The sequence below is a fragment of the Melozone crissalis genome, unplaced genomic scaffold (assembly GCF_028551555.1).
Source record: "Melozone crissalis strain CALT ecotype California unplaced genomic scaffold, PUWL_Pcris_2 ptg000108l_1, whole genome shotgun sequence".
Lineage (NCBI taxonomy): Eukaryota > Metazoa > Chordata > Aves > Passeriformes > Passerellidae > Melozone > Melozone crissalis.
Window position 1 is genome coordinate 626,327 of NW_026535885.1, and position 20,841 is coordinate 647,167.

The window sequence follows — 20,841 nt, forward strand, 5'->3', positions numbered from 1 at the left end:
ATTTCAGGAACCAACCTTGCTGGAGCCCAAGGCTCAGTGGAGCCCCTTACCTGTGAGTTTGATGTGCCCCTCCTCATCCAAGAGGATGCTACAGCAGGAATGGAAAAACAAGTTGTTACTGTCTATGTAAGGGCTAGTGAGAACAAGCACAGCAGGGATGGTCTGAGATCATCCTTTGACTCCCAGAATCCAAAGTTACCTGTCCCTTCTCCCAGTGATTTAAGCTCCACTGCCAAGGCAGGAGTGGGAGCAGGAGCAGCTCCCTCCTCTCCACACCCTCGGCTTCACAGCAAACCAAAGGCCCCAGAGGTACCTCCCTCTGACCCCCACAAACCCCAGGCAAGGATAACCAAGCTGGAGTGTGCTCTGCAGAGCCCACCTGGTCCCTTCTCCCTCTGAAGGCTCCCAGCTGCCTAAAGCTGGAGCCTGGGGACTGCCATGGATCTCTGCTCGGCCTGTGGCACACACAGCTCCCGGCTGGAATCACTGATCCGAGGAGCAGCAGCCTTGGATTGGCAGCCCCAGGGCACCCTCCAGCCCCTCTGGAAGGTGGGAGCTGTTCCCTGACTCCAGGCTGGGCTGGATGCTGGGCTGGGATCCTGCCTCAGCTGCCACACGTACTTCTCTGGCTTGAGGTCCCTGTAGATGATCCCCAGGCTGTGCAAGTGGTCGAGTCCCAGTGCCAGCTCTGCCAGGTAGAACTTCACATCCTCCTCAGTGAACATGACCTGCAGGCAGGGGGACAAAGCAGAGAGGTGCTGGCTTACAATGCCAGCAGCTCCCCTGCACCCAGGCAAGACCTTCCACATCCATATTGCTCCCTCCTGCCCTTTCTAAATTTTCCAGACTTCGCCTACCATTCATGGCTTGGATCAGAATGGACCTTAATGGATGCAGTGCCACCCTGCCATGGCAGGGACACCTCCCACTGCCCCAGGTGCTCCCAGCCCCATCCAACCTGGCCTTGGGCACTGCCAGGGATCCAGGGACAGCCCCAGCTGCTCTGGGCACCTGTGCCAGCGCCTGCCCACCCTCACAGGGAACAATTTCTCCCTTAACTCTAATCAAAAATGACCTTCTTTTCATTCTTGTTCTTTAGGAGATGCTCATCTGAAGCTGTTGCAGGGGTGGATCTGCCACCTGTGCTGCTGCTGCTCTTCTGCTGGAGCACAGGGCTCCCACCACACCCTCTCCTGGTGCCAGCTCTGGACTAGCAGCAGGCTGGAGGCAGCTTTCACCCTCTCAAGGACTGCAAGGGTCAGTTACTTCTCCAGGCCATGAGCAGAGATGAGCTGAGCCACAGCAGCCCACCGAGATGCCAGAGCATACCCACCTCTTTGGAAAGCCGGGTGAAAAGGTCACCTCCTCTGAGGAAATCCAAGATGAGGTACAGCTTCCCCTCTGTCTGGAATGCTGAAACACAAGCCAGAGCAGGAATCAGAGCCCTGCACTGAGGGAGGGCTCCGTGGTGTTACATTAATCACTTAAATCCCAGTGGCTCCAGCTGGGCACATGCCCTGCGTGGTTCCTGGGTCAAATGCAGGTAGGGCTGATGGGGTAAAGGAGATGGCCTGTCCCTGCTGCTGAAATGGGAGCTCCCCACAGCACTCTGGCACTGCAGAAAATCCTCATTTTATGGGGGTCTGGTTCCCTTTCCACCAGTGATGTCCTCCTGAAAGGGCTATTTTCCCAGGAGAGGTGCTGGTCACCTTACAGCAACAAAGCTGTCCTTGCCTTCCCCACAGTCAGAGCATTAACAATGCAGAACTCCAGCTCAGCTAGTTAGCTCTACTTTCTCAGTTTCTCATGGCTTAATGTTCTAATCCCAGGGATTTGATGTTTAAACCTCCACTCCCAGTCCATGCTCAGTTCCCCAGTAACCCTAACCCTAGGCAGTGAAAGCAGCCTTGGGCTAAGGCTGATTCCAGGGAAAAAGCTGTGGATGAAGCACTATTGTGGCAGTTTTGTGTTCCCCTTGGGATGCCTTTTGCAGCTGCAGTGTGCCCGGGGCTCTGGGCTTTGTGGTTTTCAGAACCCTAGGCATAACCCTAACCCTAGGCAGTAAAAGCAGCCTTAGCTGGAGCAGGCAGTAGGACCACAGATCCTTCCAGGAAAGGATTTCTGTTCAAGGGATTGTGTTTAAGGCAGCCAGAGTCTGCTGGAGCTGCAGCCCCTCTCCCAGCAGCCCAGGGAGCTCCACTCACCATAGTGGAGTTTCACCACAAAGGGATGGTTGACATCAGCCAGGATGTCCCTTTCTATCTTTGTCCTCAGTCGGTCCCGCACTGTGGGAAGAGAGGAACAGCTCAGACTCAGAAAAGGGCCCTGGCCAGTGTCCTGCCCCATCCCAGCCTTGAGCACCAGGCTGCTTGAGCCAGGTGTTTCCCACCTCCGTCATGATGCTCTTAAACGGAGGAAAGAAAAGGAGGATGTTTTGCTGGGAAAAAGATGCTTCTGTTTCACCCAGCCCACCCCAGGCCAGCAGTGACATTTCCCCAGTGCTCTGTAAGTCACAGAGGGTCAGAGCACTGCAGCAGGAGTCTCCTTCCTACCTTTCAGCGTCGCCTTCTTGAGCACTTTCATGGCATAGAGGTGGTTGGTGTCTGGGGGAGTTATTTTTCTCACCAAGAAAACCTGAGGCAGAAAAACACCACATTCACTAAGTACTAAACACTGGCAGTAGGAGCTGGATGCTTTCCAAAGGGGCAAACCCCAGAGTGTCCCTAAGAAGCTCAAGGTTCCCCACGGGGTTTCCAGGGAAGTGCTGTGTATGAACTCCTCTCACCCCCCAGTTTCATGTTGCACTTTCCTCCTCTCCAGCCTTCCACACCTCCTGACTCCTGCAGCTCCTGTGGGGCTGGGGCTGATGCCTGGGAGCTGTGAGTGGAGGCACTGATGCTTCACTTTACCACTAAAGCCTCCTGGTTTGTCAGTCACATCAACTCCTTGTTATTCAGGTCCTGCATCCTCTGGATTTTTATCTCCTACCCTTCCCTGATGTCTCATTCTACCTGGTTGTAGGCAGCATCAAAAGGACACCACCTGCAAGTGGTGGGCTTGGCAGTGCTACTGGTTGGATTGGATGATCCCAGAAGTCTTTTCCAGCTATTTTCTGATTCTACAAAACCTCTGCTGCATTTTCTCAGGCAGCAGCACGCAGTCCTGTCCAAGCCCCCACTGTCAGCTGGTAACTGACCGACACCAAACTGATTTAATGTGTCAGCAGATGGTCTGTGAGACCTGGATTATTGAAATAGATAAGAGCTACAGGCTACTTCCTTCCTCCTTCACAGAAGGGAAACTGGACCGTAAACAGGGGCCAAACCCAGCCTGGGGCACACAGCAGCAGTTCTGAGAAGGGAGGAACGTGCCCAGGAACGTTCCTGGGAGTCAGGAAAGTGGTTTTGTTGGGGATGGTTCCTTTCGTCACCAGAATAATTTGCCTGGCATGGCACATAGGAAGAAGTGATCTCACCTTGCCAAAGGAGCCCTGTCCCAGCACCTTCAGGAGCTCAAACTGTGAGGGATCAGCCTTCTCAGAGCCCTCCTTCACATGGTGGGTGATGTTGATTTCCTGCACGACACCTTCCCCCTGAAACAGAGGGCACACGGTTGGCAGGGACTCCTGAGCAAGGGAAAGGAGCCTTCTGGGATCATGGAACAAGGACTGCAGCTCCAGACTCATGGGAGCCACATGGGAGAGAGCCACAAAGGCTGGTGCTTGTCACAGGTATCAGCATCTGCAATCAATAAGGGCAGGGAGGACCAGGTAAATACAGAGCCCTCCCTCCCAACCACAGGAGCTGCTTTGAACTGCATTTCAGAAGAGTGCTTGAGAAGCACCTTCCTTTTTGAGGCACGGGTAGCAAAAACAGGAGTGTTTATGCCACTAAAAATCCCACAACACAAAAAAATAAGGCACTGTTGTCAAAACAGGGCCAGGGCTGGCAAAAATCAGACATGTTGGAGCCCATCTGCTCAGCAATCTGAGCAACTCTGCAACATAAGTCTTAGTGCATCTTCAGCACATACAGATGATGCTTTAACAGACTCCAGCCTTCAAGAAGATTGAGGGGAAGCCAAGGTCTCTGGCACATGTTTTGTTTAAAACACATTATTTTACTTAAAAAAAATAAAGAAGAAAAAATGGATTTCATCAGCATAAGTAGAATAAACTCACCAAGGGATCAGGGCCAGCACAGCCACAGACCCTGAGGTGATGCTGAAACGCCTCCTATTCCCAGCAAAACTTTTGGACCCAAAGGACAGCAATTATGTTCAAAAATGCATTAAATTCTGCTGTCCCCAGCCCTGGGGAAGCTGTGGCCAGCAGGGCTGCAGAAAGCTGGAACTACAATTTATTTTTTTCCCTTGCAGAGTTGGGGGAAAAACTTACACTTTGTTTTCTAGACCTATTCAGACACTTGGTGTGGAACCACCTCATCAAAGCAGCTTTTAAAGCCAGCCAGGGGCAGGTGCCAGCCCTGCCTGCCCTGCCCAGCCCACTCCCACCCTCCAGTGCCCACGGATGTGGTTGTCCACCTGCACTGAGCTCCCTCCCCTGGGTTTTTCTCAGTTAGGAAGTGGCTTTGTTTCCATGGAGGGAGCTCTGCTCTCTCCTGTGCTGCTCAGGCACTCGGGGCAGGGGCACAGGAGCTCCCTGGTGTTATCCTGCCTTTCCCTAGGCTCGGTGATCACAGGCAAGAAAGATCCCATAATCCCTTAAACAACACATTTTCGTGTTCCCGATGATCTCCCAGCTTAAAGCAGCCACTTTGCACTCCTGGGTCCATCTGGAGGCTCAGTCCCTGCAGGCAGCTGCTGTGAGGAACAGCTCCCCACCTCCAGAGCTGCAACAGGAGCCGGCCAAGCTCAGCTCCTCCTGCCAGCTCAGCTCTGCAGGGAGACAGCCCACAGCAGGGAGAGACCCATTAGGAAGAAATTCTTCCCTGTGAGGGTCCCTGGCACAGGTGCCCAGAGCAGCTGTGGCTGCCCCTGGATCCCTGGCAGTGCCCAGGGCCAGGCTGGACAGGGCTGGGAGCAGCCTGGCACAGTGGGAGGTGTCCTTGCCATGGCAGGGGTGGCACTGGAGGGGCTTTAAAGTCCCCTCCAGCCCAGACCATCCTGTGATCCTCCTACCACTTTGAGAAGCCATTTGGTATCTTGCTGACACAAGGGAGGATTTTCCCTCATGGACTCATCCGCCAGCTTGGAATTCAACACTCAGGACTCTTGTGACGAGCTCCTACAGCCTGGCTGGCAGCACACACAAATCTCCAGCACAAAACCACCCGTGTGCCACCGAGGCCAGCTTCTTCCAGAGTCACCACAACAAACTATCCCAGAAGGCAGAGACAGAAAAGCAAACCAGAGTGCCCTGAACACCCATGGGAAGCATCAGGAAAGGAAGCAGAGGGAAGTGGCAGGGAGATGGCAGGGAGGTAGCAGCAGGAGTGGCAGCAGGAGATGGCAGGGAGATGGCAGCAGCAGTGGCAGCAGCAGTGGCAGCAGGAGTGGCAGCAGGAGATGGCAGGGAGATGGCAGCAGCAGTGGCAGCAGCAGTGGCAGCAGGAGAGGCAGCAGCAGAGGCAGCAGGAGAGGCAGCAGCGATGGGAGCAGGAGATGGCAGGGAGATGGCAGGGAGATGGCAGCAGCAGTGGCAGCAGCAGTGGCAGCAAGAGTGGCAGCAGCAGAGGCAGCAGCAGTGGCAGCAGGAGAGGCAGCAGCAGTGGCAGCAGGAGATGGCAGGGAGATGGCAGCAGCAGTGGCAGCAGCAGTGGCAGCAGCAGTGGCAGCAGCAGTGGCAGCAGGAGATGGCAGCAGCAGTGGCAGCAGCAGTGGCAGCAGCAGTGGCAGCAGTGGCAGCAGCAGTGGCAGCAGGAGATGGCAGGGAGATGGCAGGGAGATGGCAGCAGCAGTGGCAGCAGCAGTGGCAGCAGCAGTGGCAGCAGCAGTGGCAGCAGGAGATGGCAGGGAGATGGCAGCAGCAGTGGCAGCAGCAGTGGCAGCAGCAGTGGCAGCAGTGGCAGCGGTACTGACCGGGCTGGAGAGCTGGCTGGGGGCAGGCAGCTGCAGGCTGCAGGGCTTGGCTCGCTGCTTCCTGTGCAGCCAGAGCATCAGGAACGCCCACAAACGGGGAAATTTGGGGTCCCTCTCCATTGTCCCATCCCGATCAATATCGTCTGGCCCCGGGAGCTGCGGCCCCAGAGCGGGGCTGGGGGCTCTGCCGCAGCAGCAGCAGCAGCAGGAGCTGCAGGAGCTGCAGGAGCTGCAGGAGCTGCAGGAGCAGGAGCTGCAGGTGGCTGCACCGGCGGCGGATGCGCAGTGGGACCAGACTCGGTCACACAGAGGGAGGTTCACGCTCCCCCTCCCCAGCAACAACACTTGTGGTTGGGGCTTTTTTTTTTCTTCAGGTTTGCTTTTAAAAAAATAATAATCTCACTGCTCCTCGCTGGCATTTGGGCTCCCTGGCTCAGACAAGACACTGATAGAAACCACACGGAGTCTCCTCAAAGTGATTTCCATCTAATGCTGCCTGAAGTTCACGTCAGGCTGGGAGCTTTGGGTATTTCCACAACAGGGGAAATCATGAGAAGCCACTTTCCTCTCTAAAACAGAAGAGAAAAACTCGCAGGAACCCACCCAGAAGTGTGATGACACCTTGGAGAGCTGCACATCTCTGCTCTCCCACTGGCACAGGGATGAGGGGGCACCCACGATGGGATTCCTCCAGGAATGTTTGGATTGGCATTCAGTCCCTCTCTTGCCTTATGCTGCACAAGAGCCCTTGCTGTGGAATCTGGAGTTATTTATCTGAGAGTTATTTATCTGAGAGCCACCCTGAAGATCCATGAGGTGTTTTTAAGGGCATTTCTTGTTTCTGATCCCACCATGGCTCAGATTATGGGCAGGACAGAGCAGAGGTATTTAGAGGGCTCGTTTTGCCTCCTTCCCCCTCCAAACCTGTTCACCTTTGACCTTTCCATCAGGACAGACAGATGTTTCCTGCAGCAAGACCCCAGAGGGGGCTGGTAAGAAAGAGGCCCCTTGAAATGAGTCAAAAGACACCCACACAAAAGGAAATAGCCCCGTGTCAGCACTGATTTCTGAATTTCTCCCGAGAGTGCAGAGGATGGAACCAGAAAGACAAATTATGACTGTCTTGCCCCCTGTGCCCCCACCACGTGCTCTTTGAGAACTGATAACGAAAGAAACAAATGACTGAGCAGCAGAGAGGCAGCTGGGCCAGCCCCACCACGCTGCCTGCTGAGCTCCAAGGGCTGGGGCAGGTGCCAGGGCATGGAAAAGCACCTGCAGCTGCTGAGCACAGCAGGAGCCTGGTTCACACAGCACCTCCTGCCTTCTGACACAGCCCTGGCAGGGGGAACCCTGTCCACCCTGTGCTGCCCAAGAGAAGCACCCATTCATTCCTCAGCAGCTCCACGTTCTCAGTGTGGGGGAGCAGCAAACTCCTGGGCCTGGGCCTGGCAGGAGCTGATAAATCTCGTTGTGACCCGGACAATTTTTCATGTTACCAGCGTGGGAAAGGAGCCTCAGAAAGGCAAGAAAATCTCCCCTGTACATCCACGCAACCAAAAGTGCCCGTTCTGGCTCACTGACAAGATCAGAAAGCCACAGGAGACACAAAAGGCAGCACGGAAAGGGGGCTGGTGCGGGGAGGAAGGAGGAGGAGGACGATGAAATCAAGTCCAGGATGTCACGTGAGCAAGTGAGCAATAGCAGTCTCACAGAGCTGAGAGGGGCTGGCAGGGGCGGCAGGCAGGGCAGGAAAGGGTTTGGTTTGGTTTTCAGAGAGGTGAGCTCTGCTCACACCTCGTGCGTGGGACAGAATGCAAATGAAACGGATGAGTCTCAGTGAGGTGCCCACTGCAGCTCTCCTACCTTGTCTGCAGAGTCCACCAGGTCTTTCTCTATCCAAGTGATGTCAGACTTTGCCTGTGGGACAGTAAACAAATGTCAGCACGGAGGGGCTGTGATTGTCTGCTAAGGTTTTCCCAAATAACCTGTTCAGTAAGACCAGGTGAGCTGTTCACAGCCACTGGGGTGTCTCACTGGGGGAGACATCACTCCTGTGGATGTGACTCTGAGCCATGAGGTGGCTCCAGGAGAGCAGTTGGTCCCAGTAAATAAATTTATATTGATTTGATTTGATAAACTCAGGGTGACCTGGAGGTGGGACAGGAGCTACTGAGAGGGAGAAGAGAAGGAAAAGCAAGCCCTGAGGAAGGGAGGAGCTGCGTGAGAACAGTGAGATTAGAGCTAGGAATTAACTGATTTTCAGCTCCAGAAGAACCAAATCAGATCGAGGGGCCCCTGCAGTCACCTCTTCCCCTTCCTCCTCTGCACTGCTGTGCCCTCACAGGGGGAGCAGCTGGAGAGAGTCACCGTCCCACTGCTCCAGGAGCAGCAGGGTGACAAATCTGCCAAAGCCACAGCTGAACTCTTCCTGAGTGAAAAGTCATCACAAGACCCTCAGCAGATCCCACTCCAGGATCCCTCCCACCCACCAGGAAAGCAGCTCCATCCTTCAGATGCATCCTGCTCCATCAGAGCAGCCCCAGCCCCTGCCTGCGATGGGGTGGGAGGGCTGGATTCCCACATTCCCACAAATCCCACAAATCCCACAGATCTCTGCAGGGCCAGCCCTCCCTGCTCCTGGGGGAGCACCTGCTGCCACCCTCAGCCTCCACAGGCATTTCCCACAGATCCCTGCACTGCTGGGAAAAGGGACTGGCTTCTCCTGGAAAATAAAAGCCCAGGAAGTCTCTCCAGTCAGAGGAGGAGACAAGCTCTGAACCTCCCTGTGCCGCCTTCGCAGGGCACAGGCGGCTGAGTCACCCACGGCAGGGGCTGGGCACGGGTGAGCAGGGGGTTTTCCCAAGTTCCAAAACAAGTCCTGTTTTCTACTTTCCCCCTTTTTTTGAGGGAGGATTTTACAAGCCAGAAGCCAAGAGACAGGTTTGTTTTTGCTCGCGTTTTGTCACTTTGCCGGTTGAGACCGTCACATCTAAATGCAAGAAAAAAAAAACCACCCTGCAAAAGCTCGAAACAGATTCTGCTCTTGGCATTTCACTTCCTATTCATCAACAACTAACCAGAAGCTGTTTTAATTTCTGTTGCTTCAACACATGCTCTGGTCCCAAAACACTCCCAAAATCTGGCAGCACCTAGGAAAGACACTTCTTAGAAAGCAGTCATACCCTCCAAAATGCCTTTTCCAAAAGAGTGCTTAATTAAACCTGGATGAGGTCTGGCTCTGTAGGATCAGGAATTCCCTGACTCCTTGTGTCCTGCAGAAGAGACAGCCCAGCACGGCAGGCAGAGCAGGTATTTTATCAGACACTTGCCTCCTGGATCCTTGGCTTGCTGCGGAAGAGGAGCCTCAGCATCTCCAAAGCTTTGGGCCGTTATCCTCCCATCCTTCCCCAGCTGGTTCCTGAGCTGGCAGCCCGAGCGGCGCCCGGAGCGGCGCGAGAGCCCCGGTGCCGTGGTTGTGTCACTGGGATGTATTTTGGGAGTTTTACTGAAAGGAAACGGCGGTTTCGTATGGGGAAATGGCTTTGTGTGGCCATGGCTGCACAATGCGGCAGCCAAACGAGAACACTGGGCGGCTTTACGGGTGCTTAGGCATGGAAAGAGCCATCAGCAAATCTCAGCGGGCTTTTCAGGAGGATCAGTGCAGTCCCCCCGTCACACACACGAAAACAGGCTCAGAAACAGCAATTTCAGGCACTGCACAAGGCAGCAACGAGCAACTGAGAGCCTCAGTAGTTTTCTTCCTCAAAATTTCTCTGCCCCTGCTCTGGGCAGCACAAATGGTGATGCAGCAGGGATGCTCTCCCTGTAGGATCAGTGGAATTGCAGCTCTCCAGGGAAAGGGCCAGGAGGCAGCAGCAGCTTCTGGATCAGCACAGGAGCAAGGTGGACCTGCTGGGGAAGGCCATGAAGATGTTCCAGGGACTGGAGCCCCTCTGCTCTGCAGCCAGGCTGGGAGAGCTCACGTGGGGAAGAGAAGGCTCCAGAGAGAGCTCAGAGCCCCTGCCAGGGCCTAGAGGAAAGCTGGGGACAGAGTTTTTAGCAGCGCCTGTTGTGATAGGGCAAGGAGTGATGGTTTTGTGCTGAAGGAGGTGAGATTTAGATTAGATATAGGGAAGAAGTGTTTTACAATGAGGCTGGTAAAACCCGTGGCTGAAAGCAGCTGGTCTCCTGAGGGAACTGGGAATGCACATGTGGCTCCTCATTTTCCTTGCACGGAGCAACAACTTCCCCGTGGAGCAGCAGCTCCTGCTCGGGAGGCAGCTGGGATCAGTGGGAAGCATGAGGGGCTGCAGCTCTGCAGAGGAAGCGAGGCTGGAGTTTGTGGAGAGCAAAGGCTGCTCTGTCTGGAACTTTTTTCAAGTGGTGGTTCTCAAAAAGGGGAACAAATAAAGCAAAGAAACCTCCCCGCTCACTGCCTGCCCTTCTGCAAAGGCCTTTTTTGGGCAGGGCTGGCCCTCGGCCTCATTTGCAACAAAAGAATTGGCCAGAACCTGGTACTTTTGACTGTGCTTCTGTGGTGGATCCTCTTCAGTGCTCCTGGGAGCCCCCAGCCTGAGAAATCCTGCAGGACACTGGGCAGAGCACGGCCCAGGCTGGGAAGGGAAGGGTTCAGCTGGGGATACCTGTGCCTTGGGGCCACGGACTCTCTTAAAATAAGAGGGAGATTCTTGGAGCAATCCTAGAGGATCTGCAGGGACACAGAGGCTTCCTTAGCCTTTAACTTACTCTCAACAAGGGCATTTGCTGACAGACAAAAGCCTCAGGGACACTGGGGCCGAGGAGGAAGGGACACTGCGGGGTGGCTTTGAAGGTGGAAGTCCTGCACAAAGTCACTGCTACAAACACAGCCCGGGAGCACCGGGGACCTCGGGAGTGGAAATTCCCAAGGAGGGAATAAGGACAGGGGCAGGTTCCTGGCAGGAGGTTTGCAGGAGGGGATTACTGAGAGGGAGCAGGGCTGCACGTTTCACACCATCCCCAAGGACTGTTACTGGTCTCCTGAAAAACAAAACCAATCAAAAATGGCAGAGGAAGGAGAAACCCAGAGGACACAGTCAGGCCTCTGCCCAGTGGGGGTAACGTGGTGTCCAGAAATCCTCAAATTCTCAAATCATCAAAGCCTTTGTGCCCAAACCCTTACACAGCCAAGGCAGCTGAAGAAGGGAATGACCAGCTCCATCCTGGCGTGGAAAACATCAGGAGCCTCCCCACACATGGCTTAAACAAAAGTCTGACTCCTGGAAACGCTCTGCCATCCTCCTGGGGGCAATTCCTCCCCGCTCACAGAGGCAACCAAACGGTGTAAAATCAACCTGGTGACTCCTGGGAAGGACTCTGCTGCTCCCCCAGTGATCCTGGCTCCCCACAACAGGGGTTACAGGCAAACCCCTGAAAAGGGAACACTGCCAGGGACAGGCAGTGCCACACTGGCACCCCTCGAGCACATTCCAGCAGGTGGCACTCGGAGCATCTTCAGTGTCCAAATGTGTTTCTCATTTGACACGGGATGGGGGGAGCCCAAAGGCCATTTCATAAGCACACATGTCATAAACACCCCCCTGGGAAGATTCAGCTCCCCTGAAACAGAGGGATCCTGGAGATTGTTAAGGGATGAAGGGTTTTCTCAAGCAAAGCCTGAGGCTGAGGAAGGGAGGAGACAGATGGTGGCTCACACAGCTGAGCCCCTGTCCTTTTGCTTCACAACATCCTTTTTGATCTGCTCAGTTTTTAACCAGCTCGTTTCACAGGGAAACCAAAATATCTTGTTTATGTCAGAGGGCTCAGGTTGGTTTTGAGATGGAGAGCAGAGAGGCCCCAGCACAGGCATCCCCTCACACTCCCAGGCTCCTCCAGCTCCTGGCTCTATCCAGGGCTATGCTGGCAGCAGATCCTGAAAGTTTCTTAAAAAAAAAAAATACAATTTCCCCACCCTTTCCACGCACCACAAGCTGCAACTGGCCAGGATCAGCTGACGATGAGCTGTTTGGGCTAAAGATACAAGCTCAGGCAAAAGATGTTCCCAAACTGCACGGAGCCTCCCCAGTGGCTCCGGTGCTGCTGCAGTGTCAGGGCTGTGAGGGGGGAGCCAGCAGGACTTTGCACCCAGTGAAACGTGACACTGGAGAGGAGAACACCTTTATCAGCCGGGAGATAAGGGATTACTCAGTTCTGCAGCTTCTACAGAGCAAATCAGCCTCCAGTGCAAAAAGGGAGAGGATGCAGCCTCCCCTTCCTGCAGCCCTGCACACACCTCCCAGCAGGGAGGGAAGCTCTGCTCAGCAAATTCCAACCAGCTCGGGCTTTGATGGTGGGAAAACCAGGAGACCCCATCCCAGGCTGTTCCAAATGCAGAATCCCACTCTGAGGAACCAGCAGTAAACATCACCTTCCATCAGGGCATGGGCAGTTCTGCTACTTTCAGTAGAAAAGCTGAAAACTCTTTCTAGCTGAATTATAAAATACAACATTGGTTTCACAACAAGAACCAAGACTTGTTTGCTGCCCTTGGAGTAATCGTGGGATGTGGAAACTATTCTGTATTGCAGGAGTGCTGGAATTCCACACTCCTCCCACAGCACACAGGCTGCCCTCCCCTTGCAAGCTCACAAAAAGTGTCTCTGGACCTGGAGAAGCCTCTGCCTGGTACCTGCTGGGGTTGGTCTGAGCAGGCAGGGAGAACCCAGCCCTCTCCTGCCCTCTGAGAAGGTCACACATGCTGAGAGAAAGGGATTGTCACGTTTTGGGGGAGGCTGTGAACTGCAGCAGGGTTAAAAGCAAAACAAACCCTGTCCAAAACACACCCCGAGCTGTGCGTTACCAACACCCCAGTGAGAGTGCACAGGATGAGTGTCTGCTGGAGCAAAGCTCTAATTTATCCTTTAATGTCTATAAAACCATGGATGCAGCCAGCAGCCACCCCCTCCATGGCTCAGCTGCTCTGTGTGCCAGGGACAGGACCATAACATGGACATCACATCCATCCCAAACATGGGGATCACATCCATCCCCTTCCCAAACATGGGAGATCACATCCATCCCCTTCCCAAACACAGAGATCACATCCATCCCCTTCTCAAACATGGGAGATCACATCCATCCCCTTCCCAAACACAGAGATCACATCCATCCCCTTCCCAAACATGGGAGATCACATCCATCCCCTTCCCAAACATGGGAGATCACATCCATCCCCTTCCCAAACATCACACCACAGGGATTGCAGCCACCCCCACACTGGGAATACCATGTTTTGCCCTGTTCCCCTCAGACACTATTTTAATGAGCTTTTTTCTCCTCACTCTGTCCCTGTGGAGGCCCCAGGGGTCCCCTCCTGGACCCCAAAGATGACCACTGACCCCATTGCTGTGCAGAGCCAGCACATTCCCAATCCATATCCAGGGCAGCCTCTCATGTCCAGTGAAATCCACCTCTCTGACAGCAAGGGGATCAGCTCAGCCACATCTCAGGGGCACAGGGTGTCCTCAGCCCCCTCGGCATTCCCAGAGCAGCTCTGCCTACCCTGAGCCTTCAAGCACAAAGAGGGTTAAACCCTCCTTTCCTCCTTTTCCAAAGGAGTGGCATTTCCCAGCCGTGCTCTCCAGGACTGGCAAGGGAAGGACCTGGATTTCAGCTGCAGTTGGGAAACCCTTCCTGCCTCAGAGCTGCAATGAGATCAGCAGGAGCTGCTGCAATCCTCTGCTCCCGCTGCTGGGAGGCTGCCCCAGGCACACACAGGGATTTCCTAAGGGAGAAGGGAAAGGGCTCCAGGCAAGCCAGGAATTCTTAGATAGCTGGGACTCCCCTCCCCGGACGGTCCCCAGCCCGGGGCAGCCCTGGCAGGCAGCACAGGCAGCCAGAGGGAAAACAGCTTTTGCAGCTTCACCTGGAGCTGGGCAAGGAATTCACTGCTCATGCCCAAGCCAGGCTGCACTTCCAAATAAAGCTGGGACCGGGGAAGCAGCAGGAGCTTCAGGCAGATCTGCCTGTGTGTGCAGGGAGAATCCCAGTCAGCATCCTGGCCAGCCAGGGGCCCACAAACCCAGCCAAGGGCACTCCACGCTCCCAATTGCTGGGGTAGATGACCCAGTGACCCGAACCCAAACTCTGGTCCTTCAAAAATCAAATATCAATGGCTTCTTCAGGGTCCTCTCCAGTGCCAGCCCTCACCACTGTCTCCTCCAAGTACAACACACAGTAACAGATTTTCAGGGATTTATTTTCCTTCAGTACAAGAGGCTTTCTGGAGACAGAACATGAGGCAGCTTCTACAAACTCACCAGGGGGATGGAAATGGCAGAGAAGAAACCGGAGTGGTTTGGATGGGTCAGGGACCATGTGGGAGGGCTGCTGGAGCAGACTCTGCTACATTCCTCGTGTGCAAGTCCTGTAAGCTGACCCCTCTTCAATTATCCGTTAGAGTCTGCAGCTCATCAGAGACTCTGCTCCTCAAACAGGCATTTATTTGTGTTTTCTAAGAGCTCAGAAGCTGCTGCTCGCCATAGCCCAGCCCTGCCAAGGACACAGAGCAAAGGCTCTGCCAGGAACAGGCCAGGCAGCTGTCAGGCACTGCTGGAGCAACAAACCCACTCAATTCCTTCAGCTGACAAGGCAGAGCAGCCAGTTTGAGCTCAGAGCTTCACCAGTGACAGGCTGGAAAAGCCAAATATTGAGAGTGGCCACAGCTGCTGCCCAGTCCCTGCAGCGTCAGGGAAATTTCCAGGCAGCACCACAGCACACTGGAGATGTTCTGGATGTTCTGCTCCCACGTCCTGCCCAGCCACAGGGCCAGTCTGGCCAGAACACTGCTGGCTGGGAGCCCCAGGAGAGGGGCAGTGCGCTGAGAGGGGATTTGCTGAGGTACCTGCCCGTTCCCAAAGCTCCACGGATTTCCAGGTCCTGGAGGAACCAGCAGCAGCTGTGCAAACACACAGAGCAGAGCACTCACTTGTTTGTTTTTAAAACCCTTCACGTTAAGAGGCTGAGATTAGTGGTGTCCAGCACTGACCAGGATCACACCACTGGACGTGGGTCTGGAGCTCAGGGCAGTGCTGGCACCAGAGCCCTCCCTCACCTGGACCCTCACAGGTCAGGCTGGATGGGGCTTGGGGCAACCTGGGATGGTGGAAGGTGTCCCTGCCCAGGGTAGGACCTGTCTGCAAGCTTTACCTCGTCATGATAAACCAACAGGAGCTACACAGACCTGGGGAAAAGCCTCATCTCTCCCTGTGCTGCACTGCCCCAGCCAGGCTCAGCCTGGAGCACCTCCTGCCTGGCGCCTGGTGTGGCAGAGCGCTGCCCTCATCCAGTCTCAAAGGCCCCTTTTATGGTGCAGAGCTGGGAGAGCTCAGCTCTCCCTTCCCCAGCTCTCCTGTGCTCTGTGATTATCACCCCTGAACAAGCTGATCAGCACCCTCAGCCCGTTCCCCAGAGAGAGTGTGGGCACGCTCAGCACTGCAGTTCCACTCCTCTGCCTTTCATGATGAAGTGATTGCACTAATTGGGTGTTGTACTTGCATGTACAATTCCTCATGCTTGGCACCTTCAGGGAGCACAGGCTCACCCCTCAGCCAAGCTGGCTGCAGAGCAGGCTGAAAAACCCCAGTTATGAGAGCTTCCATTTTCCCACTGAATTCAGCTGTTCCCCGGCTGAACAAGGACCAATTTCACCCAACCTGGCAATTAAAATTTGGAGAACACAGGAGAGAATGAGGTTCTGTACACAGAGAAGCTTTTAATCACTACCACCAAAGAGGATGAGAAAAAATCCATCCTTGTACCCATCCTGCATTGGATCAGCAGCCTGGTGTTAGGGATGTGGCCATGATTGACCCTGTTTTCAGTGCAAATTCAAAACGCTGCCTCATCCCATCCACTGTGAGCACTGACTCTTCCCCAGCCCCAACCAGCACAGGGATCTTGCAGACATTCCCCAGGCAAACACTGAGGAATGGGGCCTGCAGGGACTTGTGTACCACAACTGTTCTTGAAAGCTAGAAAACACAAGAGCTGGTGATATACACCAGCTGTCCTTGCTGGGAAGCTGAGCTGGAGCTACAAAAGCAGCAAGAAAGTACCAGACCAGGGCCAGCCTGGCCCAAACCATGCCCTTGGTACCTCTGCAGTGACCACTGGAGTTTCAGCTGAGATGGCCACGGAGGTTCACACAGCACCAACTGCGAGCTTCCCGACTCTTTTGAGGAACTCTTGGATTTCCTCCCCTTCCGAGAGCCTTTGGTTGTGGCCCAGGCACACGAGGGCTGTGCTTTGGCAGCGTCCTGCTGGCAGGGCCGGGAGGGACGGGGCTGCAGCGCGGGCGTGCAGCGATCGCCGCTGTCGCCGCTCCAGGTTATTTTTAGCAGAGATCACAGAGCGAGCTGCAAAGGGATAGCACAAACCTGGAGAAAGGTGCCTCTTCCCCCTCTGTGTGTGCAGCTCTCCACACACAGCACAGAAGGGTGTGGGAGGGAGCCTGAGCAACCTTCAACGTGAGAATAGTCACCTCGGATGGTGACGGCCACTGCGTAAAGCCAGAGCCAGGAGCTGCTGCTGATGTCTCCCCACAGAAAGAACCGAAACACACAGATATTCTGGGTGCTGCCTGCTCCCCCATCTGCAGCATCTCAGGGCAGAGCTTGCCCTCAAGCTGAAGGTATGTGTTTACAGGAGGGATTTCATTGGTGCTGGTAGCAAACATACCTTGTACAAACTTGGAAAACGCCACCGAGGTTATTTCAGGAGCACGCAGCAGAGCTTTGGGTGCTCAAAAGTTACCCAAAATGGGATTGTCAGACACTGCTCACAGGCATTTTGGCCACGGGGCCTCAGGAAAGTGGAAAGCAGGACACCTAAGGCAGCACAGGGCTTCTGAGGCTTCCCTGCTCTGGGATGTTGGAGAACTTGCCCTCTGCTCTGCTCCAGCTTGGACTGCATGTCCATGACCCACAGAGCAGCAAAGGGAACCTCAAGTGCTTTTTGGCTTCTATCTCATGATCTTTCTGTGGAATGGCACCTACAGATGGAATCAGCCAGGGTTTCTCTCGGTGATGTCCTTCAAAGAGGAAAAAATCCTAAACGATTTTTAAAGAAACATCAGTCAGCAGCATTTAGGGAAGGGCAGTTTAGCCAAGTGTTTGAAGATGAAAGAGGCAAAGTCTCAAACCTTAAAAACCTAGCTGGAATCCAACCAGAAGACACAAGATTCCTTTTTCCTCATGCCAGAAATGCAGGCACAGTGAAGAGTTGTAAACCCACTGCTCTCAGGGGAGGGAAGGGCAAGTTCCATTGACCTGAATTCATCTGACCCAAAGATTTCTTTGCGAGCCACTAAAGAAGTGCCAGGCCAGCTCCAGAGTGGGACAGAGGCAGAACAGGTAGGGGAGATGCCCTGGCACTGCTAGAAATCCACAAACATCCCAGGGAAAAAACCTGGCTGAAATGTAGACAACTGGGGTTTAGGTTTAAATATCTTTTACTAAAAATACAACGTAACCAGCTGGAAAAACAAAGCAGCAAGCCCCCAGAGCCTTCGGCAGGGCCGATGATTCAGAGAGAAGCTGCCACAGGGCCCTGGCTGAGGGCACAGAGCTCCTGAGAGCCCACTTGGGAAGGCTGCCCAGGGCAAACCCAAAGTGTTGTGTCATTCTCCACGGTCAGAGCACGGCTGGGTCAGAAAAGGAAATGCTGAAGGGATTATGATTTCACGGCACTGACATGGCTCTCCTGCTCTGCATGAGTGCAGGACACAGGAATGGGCACAATCAGGAGACACCACAGGACAGCATCGTGCTGGTCCCGTACCTGGGAGGGCTCTCAGCGCACAAATCAACTCCTTACACACCACGCTGCTCATGTGGGGAGCAGGCTGAGCTTTAGGTGCCTCAAGAAGGAGTAGCAGGTTCAGATCCCTGCCCAAAACAGGAGACAGCAGCCCAGGTCTTTCTGTCATTCCCAGCTGATGCTGCTGAGGATGCAGAGGGCAGCTTGGCAGAGCTGGAGCTTCTCCCAGCCCCACCGAGGCAAGAGAATAAACAGATACCAGACACTCAGCAAGGGCAGCTGTGCCAAAACCATCAAATACTCTTGTACCTCTCATCCCAGCTGGCAAGATCACAGCACAGAGAAAGGCATAAACACGGCACCGAAACACCCCAGGGCTCCTCACTTCTCACCCTCAGCCACAGCCCCCTCCAGCTCCCAGTGCTGGACCGAGGTGGCCCTCCTGAAAACCTTCCAGGCATGTTTGGATGACCAAAGGGACAGGAAGACAGAGGTTTATCTTCCCTCTTCCCTGTCTCCAGTCTCTTGCACTCCCACGTGCACTCCTGCAGATCTACAGAGCAGCAGCTTTACAGGGTTTAAAAATAACCATGCCCATCCTGCTCCCGAGTCAGCTCACACCCCCCACGCTCAGGGCACCTGCAGAGGTCACCTGGGGCATTTTTTACCTGGGATGGAGGATTCCCACCTTCTTCTGGAGCTGGCTGCCCGTTCTGCAAAGCAAGAGAACCCGCTGTTAGCACATGCTGCGCAGGGGATTGTTCCTCATGTCCCTCACAAAAGCTGGTGGCTTTGGGACAAACGGGGCAGGGTGGTGCTTTGGACGTGGTAGAAGGCGGTAGAACATTTCTCCACACACCAGACTTTTGTCTTTTAACTTGTTTAACGGGAAGTCTCTTGCCAGAGAGTCTCTCCACACTTCCCCCAAATTAAATTGGGGCTCCTTATCCACCCAGTGTTGCTCGTGGGGCAAACAAACAGCACCAGGGAGGATCCCCGGGCTGGTCGGTGCAGATCCCCACCCCAGAGAGCTGCAGAGCTGCTCCATCCCACCCTGCTGCTCCGGGACTGCGGGCAGCAGCCCAGCCGAGGAGTTAACGACCCTTGTGCCATTGTGCCATCAGCTTTCACTGGAGCGTTTATCGGTTATTATTACCCTATCGCAGCTGATAGCTGCGGGGAATGTGCCCCGCCCGGCTGGCTCCAGGTGCTGCCCCGCACAAAGTCACAGCAGTGACCCGAGCCACCCGAGAGTCACCGCCGGGTCAGCCCGGGCTGAACCGGGATCGGGTTCAGAGGCACCGGCACCGGCACCGGCACCGGCCGGGTCAGCCCGGGCTGAACCGGGATCGGGTTCAGAGGCACCGGCACCGGCACCGGCACCGGCCGGGTCAGCCCGGGCTGAACCGGGATCGGGTTCAGAGGCTCCGGCACCGGCACCGGCACCGGCCGGGTCAGCCCGGGCTGAACCGGGATCGGGTTCAGAGGCACCGGCACCGGCACCGGCACCGGCCGGGTCAGCCCGGGCTGAACCGGGATCGGGTTCAGAGGCACCGGCACCGGCACCGGCACCGGCCGGGTCAGCCCGGGCTGAACCGGGATCGGGTTCAGAGGCACCGGCACCGGCCGGGTCAGCCCGGGCTGAACCGGGATCGGGTTCAGAGGCACCGGCACCGGCTGGGTCAGCCCGGGCTGAACCGGGATCGGGTTCAGAGGCACCGGCACCGGCACCGGCACCGGCCGGGTCAGCCCGGGCTGAACCGGGATCGGGTTCAGAGGCACCGGCACCGGCTGGGTCAGCCCGGGCTGAACCGGGATCGGGTTCAGAGGCACCGGCACCGGCACCGGCACCGGCCGGGTCAGCCCGGGCTGAACCGGGATCGGGTTCAGAGGCACCGGCACCGGCCGGGTCAGCCCGGGCTGAACCGGGATCGGGTTCAGAGGCACCGGCACCGGCCGGGTCAGCCCGGGCTGAACCGGGATCGGGTTCAGAGGCTCCGGCACCGCCGGGGAAGCCGGGCGAGCAAAATGGGTGGATTTCACTGAGACACAGATACCCAGAGCAGGATAAGCACGTACAGGAGGTTTTCTGCAGACTATGGAGAAAAACAAGGGCAAGAAGACTTTGCTTTGACATCTGTTTGCACTGCAGTTTCAGGCTCCAAAAGTCATGGCATTCCTCTACTCCTCAAAGAACAAGGGCAGTTTATTCCTTCCTTTCCAGAAGTTATGGCCAAGTGAAGAGCTGCAGTGCCAGTGGGCTCAGACCCTCAGGGGAATGGCTGGGTTCTAGAGCCTTTCAGGAACTGACAGAAACAAAGCCAACTCCTTCCCCAGAGCAGTAAGGATGCATTGAGATTATCAATCTGACCTCTTCCTCAGGTCTCCACTATGCTGCAGTATTTATTTACATCTGTATGGACCCGACCTGAGCTCCACAACTCACCTTAGCCCCAACTTAGCTTTAAGTTCCAAAGTAGTTTCAGCCAAGGACTGAAAGCAGGCCCCAACAGCCTGTGCAGGAGTTCTCCCAGAGGAATGCTGCCCTGCTGTTTACACGGAGCCCTCGGTGCCATTAGCACGGGGAATAGCTGAGCAGTGAAGTAAGAATTTGTGTTTATGAACAGCCCCCACAACGCAGGGGGAGCCACGGCACCGAGATAACCACACTTGGAAAGAGGCTGATGTTTACTGGCTCAGCTGTCACCCATCCACAGCTCATAACTGGCTGCTAATCCAAACCACAGCTCGGGGAGGGCTGGTTTTCTCTCAAACAGCTCAAGAAGCAGAATTTCTGTGTTGGACAGGGGGAAACAGTTCCTGGCTCTTGGTGGGGAGAGCAGATCCACATGACACTTGTCAGGAGAGGGGTGAGTGGATGCAGGGAGTGTCCAACCCCTCCCAACCCCCTCCCAACCTGGGAGCCACCAGAATTTCGAGGGCTCAGTTTTATCAGCTCCCTGCACAGGAAAACTTGTCCTTCTGCTGCTGACAGAAACCCATCCT

General features: G+C 55.1%; 1 protein-coding gene across 2 annotated transcripts in view; it reads right to left on the bottom strand.

Moving 5' to 3' along the window:
- Positions 1 to 20,841, bottom strand: part of RPS6KA1 (ribosomal protein S6 kinase A1) — a 31,012-nt gene that overhangs the window by 5,686 nt on the left and 4,485 nt on the right. Inside the window, exons 2-9 of one of the 2 annotated variants that reach the window (XM_054292208.1) lie at positions 18,504 to 18,548; positions 7,903 to 7,956; positions 3,476 to 3,592; positions 2,553 to 2,634; positions 2,205 to 2,285; positions 1,334 to 1,413; positions 622 to 728; positions 51 to 88 (exon numbers count right to left, since the gene is read on the bottom strand). In XM_054292208.1, the coding sequence (XP_054148183.1) occupies positions 51 to 88; positions 622 to 728; positions 1,334 to 1,413; positions 2,205 to 2,285; positions 2,553 to 2,634; positions 3,476 to 3,592; positions 7,903 to 7,956; positions 18,504 to 18,548 (604 nt within the window). The remainder of the gene's footprint in view (positions 1 to 50; positions 89 to 621; positions 729 to 1,333; positions 1,414 to 2,204; positions 2,286 to 2,552; positions 2,635 to 3,475; positions 3,593 to 7,902; positions 7,957 to 18,503; positions 18,549 to 20,841) is intronic. The other variant, XM_054292209.1, reaches the window with a different exon arrangement.